General features: G+C 43.6%; 1 protein-coding gene across 4 annotated transcripts in view; it reads right to left on the bottom strand.

Annotated features, from left to right (window-relative positions):
• The window catches only part of LOC140075605 (neurabin-1-like), a 50,901-nt gene that overhangs the window by 20,892 nt on the left and 17,689 nt on the right, over window positions 1-12,320 (bottom strand). For all 4 annotated transcript variants that reach the window (XM_072121717.1, XM_072121714.1, XM_072121715.1 and 1 more), the window contains exons 3-4: window positions 3,841-3,973; window positions 3,418-3,538 (exon numbers count right to left, since the gene is read on the bottom strand). In XM_072121717.1, coding sequence (XP_071977818.1) covers window positions 3,418-3,538; window positions 3,841-3,973 — 254 coding nt within the window. The remainder of the gene's footprint in view (window positions 1-3,417; window positions 3,539-3,840; window positions 3,974-12,320) is intronic.

The raw sequence follows: 12,320 nt of genomic DNA, 5'->3' as shown, positions 1-12,320 counted from the left end.
GCATCAGCATAAAAACAAGGAGACGGGGAGAAATGTCTGCCCGGGGCAGCCGCCGATTCAATCATTAACCAACGTATCAGGATTAGGTAAGGAGAACCAATATTGACAGACAGAGACATTCGGCTACGGTGTCCAGCAACGGTCAATTTACACAGAAGGTCAAATAATCCATGTGTACAGGTAAAAAAAATTAATTTGAACACTTGCTGCTCAAATGTACATGCATAAAAATATATAAATCCCTAACAGTACATAGAAATAGGTTACTAGGAAGATACATGGCTGGACAGTGGACCACTAAAATAGAAATGTGTTACTTACTGCTCCGTGCTGACCTGGTTCTGTGCCTCCTGCTCTCTTGCACTGAACTCTTGTCTCCCGACACCACAGTAATTGCTAGGAACAGCCACTCAGCAACCAGTAATTGTAGCCGTGACTCACCTCAGCTTCTGATTGGCCGAGCAGCCACCACTTCCTGCGGTGTCGGGAGACCCCCAGGAAGTCAGGTGAAGCAGCGATCAGGAGCGCTTACCATTTTAATTTTTCTTTAACTTTAGTTGCCCGCTTTAAATTGAATATTATTCGCACTGGAAAACCCCATTAAGGACTTTATTTAAAAAAAGGCAAATGGAATCTATCAATATCCAATGCACAGCTTTATACTTAGGTAAGAAAAACAACCCTACCACACTAAGTGATAATTAAATAGCAAGAAAGACATTGCAGAGACGTGACTGGCTGGGGGGGGGGGGGGGGGGGGGGGAGGTTATTGATCTATACACATATCCCGTGTGCAATGTAGGACACTGTAAACATGACATCAGCACGGCTACACAATGAGTAGTATACAACACACAGCTCTGCATTATCTTCTGCTATAGTCATATTGTTGTAACCAAATACTTCGGGTGACTAAGGATTCTCCGGGAGAGAAGTCATTTATTGTGGCCAAGTAACCCTAAACAGCCCAACATGTCCTCTACCATCATTCGGGTCAATCAGTTTCCTATGGGCGGGGGATGAAGTGTGATTGACAGCTCTGCTCCAAGATACAGATTGTGTAAATAAAGAAGTATAAATATGGGATGTGAAAGCACGAAGTCAGCAGCATGGAGATCATCATTACACAGGGAATATATACGGTATATTATATACTATACAGGTTATGTACAAGATTGGTTCCATAGGTTTGAATTTGAATACCGTATTTTCCGGACTATAAGGCGCACATAAAAGCCTTGGATTTCCTTGGAAATCCAAAGTGCGCCTTATAGTCCGGTGCGCCCTATAGGAGGGCAGCGGACCCTACTTACATAGGTCCCCGCTACCGGAGACAGCAGATCTCCAACGGGAACTGCAGACCACGCGGCACGAACAACTTCTGCCGCGTCGATCTGCAGTTCCCGCTGGAGATCTGCTGTCTCCGGTAGCGGGGACCTATGTAAGTATGCTATTCTCCACCTCCCCCTCGTTGCGCGTCTCGTCAGGTCTCCGCTCCGCCCCCGGACCTCCACCACGCCCCCGGACCTTGCGCCTTATAGTCCGATGCGCCTTATATATGGAATTATTACATATATAAGGCGCATCGGACTGATGCGCCTTATATTCCGGTGCGCCTAATGGCCCAGAAAATACGGTAAGTTGAATTTGTATGCAAGTCGGAACTGTATATTTTATAGTTATCGTTCCAGAAATCAACAAAAAAAAAATTTGTTCCAGTGAATTGGATTTTCCAAATATTTTGCTGTAATGGGACCAAGGATTATGGATAAAGCTTCATTACAGACACTTTACAGCTGATCATTGCAGTCTGGGACTATCGTAACATCCAGAGAGCTTCACCAGAGGTCACAGTGGGCAGAGGGGTTCTTCTTTAACTTGGTGTGGTTTATAAGTCAGGTGTCCTTAAGTAGGGGACCACCTGTATATACTATTGTTTTTTTAATCATCTATATGAATTTTCTCCAATTTACAGTCAGTTAGGACAGGATATGCTCCGCAAAAGCAGAAGAGAGTAAAGAGACAACAATTTACTATATAGAAGTAATAATAATGTAATTAGAGTTACACGGGGAAATACAGCCTCATCCATTTCCTGTCATCTTTGAGAGTTTGGGCTGGTGTAGATGCTCAGACAACACAAATATCTTACAAAAAAAAAAAAAAAAGATTATCCTAAAGGTATTTTCCAGCTGTATATGATTTATAGGGGTGCAATCCACAGAGGTGGTCTTGCGATTGGTGCAATGTTTTTCAAATATCAAGTCATTGGGAGAGATTTAGTATTGTGGACTTTTTTGGCATGAAAATGTCACATAGGTTTTTGGAGACTTTTCATAGCTAAAAAGGCGCACCCGACACTCATAACATAGAAGTACTGCTAGTGCAACGCCGTGGGAAGCCGGATTCACGCCACAGTCATGCCAGCCCCCTGCTGGTGTATGTGCTGAGATTTTTTGAAAGAAAAATCTCAGACACATATAGAGCCTAAGAACATTTATTAAAGGGCCAAATTCACCTTAAAGGAAATCTACCATTTACTTTTATGCATTATGAAGCAAACATACCTTGAGAATGCTGTAGCTACACTGATGCAGAAACAGTTTTTAACAGTGTTTAATCCCTGAGCCGAATTGTTTTGCTGAAAAAACAATGATAAAATTCAGGATAATGAGGCTCTATCGCTCCTTCGCCTGGCTCGGCGCTTCTCCTCTTGCACCGCTTCAGAGAATGATGTAATCACTATGTTGTGCCTGAAAGCCAGTAATCAATCACTGCACCATCCCCCTGTGTATAAATCATCCTGCTCCGGTTGATTACTCCTGTCTGGACAGTTCAGGAAGCTCCGTGTAATGCGTTTATGAACGGCAAGCAGCATGCAGCCCAGCTTTCCCAAGGTCCTGAATTTTAGAATTGTTTTTTTTACCAGTAAAAAACACTCAACTGATGCAAAAACATATCTTGTTTTAATCTGTGTAGCTAAAGCATTCTCAGGGTATGTTTGGTTCATAATGCATGAAACCAAATGGTAGATTTTTTTTAATGAATCTGGCGGACAGCGGAGCTTCAAAAGACAGACATAGAACTGTCCCAAGGAGCCGTCTAATGATAAATCTCCCCATTGTCTTAGTTTACACTTATGAGACGGACCCTTGTTAGAATGATTTTGGAGACTAAGGACATAGCAATTACTATGAATACTATAGCAGAAGCCATGTCCATCTGAAGTGGGCGACCCATCCTCTGGGATTTTTACATTCCCGAAATAAATTACTATACAAAAATAGAATCAGCCTCTTACATATTTGATTCTCTCTCGGTCTGGGTTGTGTTTCTACAATCTGTACATATTCTGAAAATAAGGGCCCCCTGTACCAGCATTAAATAGGCAAATAAATCCTGCAACCGGTGGCTTACCGTCCGTCCCGTTGAGCAGCTCCTCCTTCTGTAATAGTTTTCACAAATATTCCCAATTTTTCCAAGCCCTGGTCGGCTCCAACTCCCATCCCAATGATGCTGATCCCGAGGCCACTGTCACCTAGTAACAAATATGTAAGCAGAAGCTGTGGTCATCACATAGCTGGAATACTAAATAGATAAAAACACCAACAATGACATTTTGGATTCCTAAAAGCAGTTTTGGGATGGGTAGATTTGTAGGTTTTGGTCTGATCGGCTTAGTCATATAATCGGCCATCCAAAGATGACACCCACGTTGCACGCCTGGATGAGATCTCAAAATGGATCTGTAAGATTACTGTGTGCTCAGCATGTTAGGAGTTGTAGTCTATCAATAGCCAGCAGACCAATCCTGTAGATAAAAAAAAAAAAAAAACACACCTTTTTCAATTTCGACAGGGAAGACGTCCATCTTCTCCACTCTTTTCTCCAACTCGTACTCAGCGGAGGCAGCGACCGGGTCCACCTCCTCGTTGCGCCTGTCGTAGTCTTCATTGGAGAATGTCGGGAACACCTTGATAGGAATAAAATGCAGGTTACTAGACGTATAATAAATGGAGGACTCGCTATACTTTTTGCTGCCCCATATAAACTTATGACATTTGATGTAAATACCAAGTATTTGTACTCAAAACGCCAAGCACAACACTGCTTGAAGTCATGGTCACTGAATGCAGAAGATAAACGTGTACCTCAATGTTTAAATTTAGGAACATACAGAAAATCCTTTATACTTCTTTTAAAAGGACTTGGTAGAGTGTAACCAGAAGGCAGCTACCCCCCCCCCATCCCCCCTATATCAAACATAAGAGAGGAAACAGGCTGCTGCTGCCAGTTGTCTTACAATCATACGGCGTGAAGAGATGATGAGGATGGGGACACAGCTCATCTACTGTGGGACAGTTTTTTTTTAATCATTTCTTTCTTTTTGCTACATACATGTGACTAAATACAGAGCCATGAAAAAATATATACAGTAGTACAGCTCATTAAAAGTTACCGTATCAATAAAAAAACCTTATACATTAGCTATTAGAAACCACACTAAACTATTGCCAGGATCCAGGGAAATACAAGAATCCTCACTTGAAATGATCAAGCGACAACCACTTTGTGTATGGACCAAGTCATGGGGGCTCCCCGCCAACTGCGGACCGAGTCATGGGGGCTTTGCCTGTCTGCTGCTGGAGGTGGACCAAGTCATGGGGGCTCTGCCCCTCACCCACCGAGTGAAGGTGGAGTCATGGTGGCTCTCCTACTCATCTGCATAGTGTGGGTGGGATCAGCTCACCCAGTCAACCAATGTGTGTAGGCTCAGTAATCGGAACTCTCCCATAAGAATTTACTCAAGTCTTTACTCATTAACCCTTCTCCTAATCGTATAAACTTATGTGTCTCAAAGTTCCTTACATATAAAATCTCCCTTCTAGATACCACAAATTAGGGCAGCAGGATATCACCTTACAGATTTGCTTCACTACCCAATGCTTAGCAGGGTAAACCGCTATATGTCATCAATACTCTCCTACGATCCCATCCACTTTTCATAACTAACATAAATTAATTTTACACGTAGGTACGGAGACAAATCAATTTGCACAATATAAAGTCTAATGAGACTGCGGTTTTTTGAAACATTTAAGCAAAACCGACTTATCCACAATAGAATAACCTTCCATCTTTTTATCGGAGGACATGGAATATGGAACTTAAAGAGAACCCGTCATGCAAAATAACCCCCCTAAACTAAATATATTTTCATACACTGCCATTAGAGAGCATTGCCTCTATCCCTTCATTGTCCCTCTACATGCCTGTAAACCTAAGCAATGAGGTCCTAAAGCTGTATGCAAATGACCTGTGAAATGTCCAATGAATCATTAGCATATTCAAGTTGTCCACTCTATTCATGAGTGGGAGGCGCAGCCACACCCCCAGTGCTTGACTGACAGCCTGTATAATGATGTGAGGCTGTATAATGATGTGCTTCCTGGTGCTGGTGGCCACGCCCCCTGCAGCCTGTGTGTGTATAGGAGAGATACAGCAGCTCCAGGCAGCCATGTTATAGCAGAACATGTCAGGTACTTGTGTAGCTGATGTCTGTGTATCACACATGTGTATTAGGAGGATGCAGCATGTCAGCAGGTGCACTAACCATGCTTTATTATACATTACACACAGACATGAGCAGGGGGAGGAGAGGGGAGAGGTAACAGGGGTGACATCACTGCCTCTGACCATGTGACCAGCCTCATTTACATGATAAAAAATAGATGATTTTATAATGATTAATGTATGAAATAACTAGATAAAGGCTGGGATGGATCCTTGTGAGCTGCTCCAACAGGAAGAGGTGACAGGACTAGTGACACAGACCTGATGACATGTGTCCTTTAATCCCAATATATTTTATTTAAAAAAAGTTTATTCTGACATGACTGCAATATCCGACAAGTCACAACAAAACAGAAATATGTCAAAGTGCGGTAGAAGGGCCGCCACAAGCACAATCCTGTCTCTTACGATACAGCCAGGGCTCGGAGATGGATGTTTGTTTTTACAATGGAATAATACGGAATGCGGAAATCCTTTTTGGGTTTTGCAGTTACCTGCCAGACGGGATGAGGGCCCTCGCCAGACAGCCGTAGACTCTGGTCACAAGACAAGGCAGCACAACAAAACATTTCCAGGGCTCTTTGTACTTTACAGACCACAATTCCCGAGAAGCAGACGATATGAGTCACAACCAAAGACTAAAACATCATATAAAACCCTATTGTATGGCGGTAGGACAGTCACATACTGTGCAATCTATTACCTACCTTCATGGCAGGTGAACACTCACCTGTGGATGTCTACTTTGTGTGTCAAAAGTGATGATGGATTCAAGGTCAGGGGGATGTGTGCATGTCATACACTATATACCGCAACAACATAGATTGTTAGACTTATCAGTGCGGAATAACTTTGCATCTCCTTTATCCAAAACCCAAGCTAAAATGTGGTGGAAAGCGTTGTATTAAGTTTTAGGAAACTTTAACAGTTCTCCAAAAGGGGGTGTGGTCTGTAGTGCCAAAAAATTATGCCAGATTTTACTGGCGTCCGCATGCACACAATTGTAGGTCTGGTTCATGTGCCGTCTGCTGAATCAATGGATAACAAAGACAAACCAATTCCAATGTTTGCAGCCTGAGAAAGCAGGAGGGCTTAGATTGAGCCGTCTTGAAGGAATCCTACCATCAAAATCATGCATGATAAGCCAGGCACCGTGACAGTGCTATTCACCTTATATTTGTTATCTATGGATTCCTTCCTTTCAAAATAAATTTTTAAAATTATGTTAATGAGTCATGCTGTAGCTTCATAGGTTTTACACAGCCTGCTGTAATTTTACTGCAGCAGAAGACGCTTCATTACACAGTGGGAAGTGCACATTGTAGCAGACTGTGACTCAACAACATGGAGGGGCTCTGGTAACACGCCCAGGAGCCCTTTAAGACTCAGTATAATTTTAAAAGCAGATTTGAGAAGTCATGTATAACAAATAGAAGATTACTAGAGAGTCCCGGCGCCTGGATGTATGAGTAAATGTCACCGGTTTATCATTAAGGATTTTGATGGTAGATTTCCTTTACAAAAGCCGTACCCAACCTCCGGCCCGTGGCCAAAGAACTTAGATGTGTTTTAAAAAATAAATAAATAAATAGTGATCATAAAAAATATAAAAACTAGTTGAGCTGCAGCGACTGTTTTACTAGCGAATCGGTTATTTATAGGGAACATTATAGTGTTGAGCAAATATTTGGACACCACAGAAGGGGGATTGTGTCTATTAACACTGATGATGGAGCTCATCACTTATCAGATTGTCTGTAAATAGGCTCTGATTGATATTATTGACCATCCCTCAATCTGAGGGTTTCTAAATTTTGCCTAAACCCCTCCTGGCTCTGCCATGTGCCCACTAGTCCCTATATATGGCACTGCCCAATGATAATATGTGAAGTGAACCATCGCTAAAAGCCTTTATGGCACTAAAGCATCTTATTCACTCCTACCGCCTGTTCCCCCTTGTATAATAACAAAGAAAAAAGGTACAAAACACAATGGTTTATTAAACATTTTTAATAAAAGGTTAAGTTTTATGTGACCAATGGCTTCTTTTGGTTACTATCCAGTAACTATAGGATTGTAATCTGCCTGACACACACACGCTATGACGCACACATTTTTTTTTTCCTGATAAAATTAGGTCACTTCGCTTTGACTCTGGTCGGCTTATACTTGAGTACATTCAGTATGCTTCTTTTTTTTTTTTTTTCTCGTAATTAAAAGGCCACAGACAATGGGACATTATCGGGGTGAGGGGGGCTCTGTAGAAAAGGGGACAGACAACAGAAAAGGGGGCAACATTAGATAAAGCCTCGCTGCATCCCCTTCATTTACTTGTATACCTTATTAGACTGCATGGGGGACGTATGTACAGCCGCAAGTTTGTGGCCGTACATACAACCCCCATTTACGGCAATGGCCGCGCAGAACGATACAGTGCAGCAAGTGTGGCACCTTACCGCTCCATACATGGGGAAAAGATAGGACATGTCCCATCTTTCCCCATAGTACGGCCCTTACGCCATGCATTTCTATGATAGAAGGAAGGGGGTCACCCCTCGTCCTCTCCATGGCACCAGATGTATGCTCGGATACGGCCTGGCGGGCATATGTTGGTATAAATGCAGCCTTATACAGTTTATGCAGTACAGTCACACTGCAATTCTAGATGCCCAGGGACAATGTACCCCTATCTGCAGGATGGGAGACAACTGATTAATGGATCTGACTGCTGGCCCCCTACTTATCAGAACAGGAGCACTTTATACAGCCAAAATAAAGCAGCAGATAACAGTGCATGCACCGTGTGAAAAAGCCGCAATGAAAACATGCGCTTAGTCAAAACGGTCCAAAAAGAAGACCAAAAAAACCAAACCATTAAAATGAGGAGAAACCTACCATAAAAACCCAAAGCATGTATAGCCATGCTTTGGATTGTCTGGGATTCAGCCATAGAAGAGACTGCAACATTCAGAACAGCGATGTGACCTCTCTACTCTACAAAGCACAGCGCTGCACGTTGTATTGTGGCGGTGCTTAGTACAGCACACAGGTCATGTGACTTATCAATGTGTGCTCATTGGTCGGGGCAGTTATTAGAGCGCGCCAAAAGACAGGGTATTGGATAGTGGAGGTTACTACTACACAAGGAGCTTCCCCCAAACGTCCCATGTAAAAGGTTGTTTGAGGCCATGCCTAATGTATACAATTCATGGCCTACTTTCCATATAACTGTAGGAATTTTTCCATAGATATATTAAGACCCACGAAGGAAAATCTAAATCTAATAATAAAGTCTGCCAGAAAAAAATCCATACAGGCGGTATATATCGCTCGCTATAGCGTTTCCTAGAATACCATCCCTCAGACAACTGGGCTGGACCAGCGCGGACCACAGAATCACAAGGATTTAATGCGTCTGCATTCCCGGGAATAACACATTGTACACGTTCTACTTCACAAATATATTCATGCACTTGTAAAGCAGCTGCTTTTTTAGATCCCGTTACGGTAAATGGTGGGTGTGGGAAGGAGGGTTTCTGACCACTGGCATCTGAGGAATGGCCTGGGCACTGGGGACTGGTTTTACACTATGAGTCACTGCTGCTACGATGGGTAAAATATCCGAGATGTTCTAGTAATGTAAAAGTATCTCTGTTATAACAATAAGAGGAAATGTGTGCATCCTACCCGCCATTGGTGTTGGTCCAACAAGATAAGCCCATGTTGACACCAGGGTTCAGGCCAGCACACCCAGCCAACGAATGGACCAAGTTTGTATGCCATAACTCGCTCACGTGCTTATTGTTAACCCACAAACCTCTACAGCCATTAACAATAGACAAATTTATTAGAAAGCCACAGAAGTTTGCATAGCCCTGGTCCATGTGCAGCCGCAGCCCGTCCGGCCATGCAGTTTTGCAGTAGCATGGGAGATATGGGCTAGAGATCTCATGCTATAATCACATTCACATGTGGAGCCAAAGCCGGAAGAGAGCACATAGGAAGCGCTCACCTGTTGTACAATACGCTGCAGGGCGTGGGCGACTGTGAGCGAGGAAGCAGGAATGTGGACAAATAAGGAGGAGCACATTCCACAGGTGTGACATGCACCCAGCACAGGCAGCTTATTGTATGTCCATTACCTGCCGCCACAGACCTATTTACTGTACTTTGCACCAGCTGCCTTCCTGCCGCAAGGTTTAGCCAAACACCAATAATGACCCGACCGGGGATGTGCAAACGTGTGACAATGCAGGTGCTCCCCGGGTTACGTACAAGATGGGTTTGTTCTTAAAGAGAACCTATATAACCTGTCATACAAATTAACCCACCTAAAATAAATTCATGAAAAGCTACGTTTAAAAAAAAGCATTGCCCTTATCCCTAAATGGTCTCTTTCCATGGCTACAATATTAAAAAAAAAAAAAAAAAAAACAACTTTGTAAACTTACATGCACCTGACCTGAGGGGAGTCCAGTGACACTACTTGAGTCAAATGAAGCTCAGCATATTCATGAGTTACCATCATTGTCCTGCCTCCTTGGACCTAATTGACAGGCTATGATATTCTGCTGCATGGAGAGCTCTGTTACATCATTGTGCACCGATTCATGTGACCAGGATGGACATCAAAGGTGCGGCTAAAGGTCCAAATCATGTATGTATGTATGCATGCATCTGATCATGGTTTTCAACTTTTCCACATACTTCATGGAGGCATGCTGTGATTTCATGTGATCAGATTCATACGTGGTGTAACATTTTTTAATATTGGGAGGCTAAAGGACCTGTGATGATGTCCTGGGAGCAGTTGCAGCCAGAAACATGACAGATCCTTTATTATTGGGATCAGCTGGGTGGGTTGCGGAGCTGTAAGGGTGCGTTCACAGGTTGCAGTTAAAACTGCATCGCAATCAGCTTTGAGGTGGTTTTAGGTGCAGTTTTGTCAATTGAACAGGTGAAAGACATGAACTGAATGAGTGAATGACATTTGTGGAGCAGGTTTCCCCTTCAAAATCAAATTCACTCGTTCAGTTCATGCCTTTAACCTGTTCAATTAACAAAACTGCACCTAAAACCACCACAAAGCTGATTGCGATGCAGTTTTAACTGCAACGTTTGAACGCACCCCTAAGTCACCACTTTATAAAATGGAAATAACCCTCTTATACAGGACACATTGCAATGACAAGTAACGCATTGCAAGCGTTGGGTCGCTGAGTAAAACCGCCACCTTGGCGCACAAAAACCCTTTCCTTACCAAAAGCCTCTCAGTAAAAAGAGAAGCTAAGAAAATGAGGCGTTTGCATAGAGCCGGCGTGCTTTCACAAGAAGAGAGCCCTGAATGTGGAAGAAATAAGAGCGCAGATGTCCGCTCCAGTGTTAGACGTGACTGTGCTGGGAATAATACACAAGGGATGGAGGGGGTAGGAACTAACTCCAGGGAGAAATTCCACATGTGATGTCCATTTGAGGATCAGCACCAGTTTGCTCCGGCCACCTCCGCTGCGATGACGGAGTCATTCTTTATAGGATTCATGTGTTTTGCTGGAAAACATTCACCGTTATCATGACAACCAGATGCCTGGAGGTACCCACGACCTAGCGCGGGTCACTGCGACACCGCGAGAACAGGCTGCAAGTCAGCCGTAAAACGTGGTGGGTTTTATTTTTTGTTTGTTTAGTTAATGGTGAGAAGTGCAAGATTTATTAGGCAAGGAATTTCAAAGGGATTTGGGATTTCCAAGAGTTCAGAAAAACCACACAAAGGGGGCATGCAGAAACCATAACTACCTCTAGCCTGCGCTAGCTTCTGGGTGCAGCTTTACGCTGGTGGCGAGTTCCCCAGAAGGTCAGAGTTCACAGGACAAACCTTTGTTCTACCTCCATAGGGCGCAGCGGGTTCCATGACCCCCGACACTAGTAACTACCGTTTCTCACCTACCCGTCCCCATAGACTTGTTCCTAGAAAAATGTCCAAAGCCCAACCATCGCCTTGCTACACAGGTCTGGTTTTGTATATACTTGCGTTTCCTAAAATATAATAATTTTAGGACACAGTTTTCCTGTTCCTCAGTTACTAGAAATTTAGGAATCAATTTCACCATGTGACATTACAAATCTATTCCCATCATAAAGATCACGTTTCATAAAGTGGTTTCTGACTGTACAAACGCAGGCCTTGTGTGTGCCGGACCGAATACCGGCCTTGTTTGCAGGCAGTTTCGCCCGACGTCCATTCAAAATGGCCCGTAACGTTCCCAATATAGCGAGGCAAGGTGCAGGAACCGTGCCCCACCGCACAATAGAAGGGTATGGGGTGGTGAGCTAGCCACAGTTTGTGCAGCTAATTCAGTCTCTCCGCATGACCATGAGGCCGAAGGCTAAGTTCACACCCACAACAGCTTTACACATTACATTCTCCGTTTTAGGAGAGCATAAGAATTTGGAAACGGACGGCAGACAGAAGGTTTTCCATTCATCCATTTACTTCCATTACACTTCTAATTCTTCCACTATTTGATAACAGGAAGGGACATGTCAAAAGCAGGTGTGAACTTGGCCTTATTTGCAACATGCCAAAAGTGTCTTCCAGATACTATGGACCTCTGTTTAGTAAGCTGAGGAGCGGTGGCGGGACAAGAGGGCTAGCACACGTGCACTAACCCGGTCGCTCATCGTTCCACCAAGTCCAGAAACCGGGGGGGTGGGGGGGGCGGGAATGCTCAAGAAACATGTTTGACCTT

This window comes from Engystomops pustulosus, chromosome 8 (genome assembly GCF_040894005.1).
Source record: "Engystomops pustulosus chromosome 8, aEngPut4.maternal, whole genome shotgun sequence".
Lineage (NCBI taxonomy): Eukaryota > Metazoa > Chordata > Amphibia > Anura > Leptodactylidae > Engystomops > Engystomops pustulosus.
The sequence above is the reverse complement of the archived record's forward strand: the minus strand, read 5'-3'. Positions and strand labels throughout refer to the sequence as shown.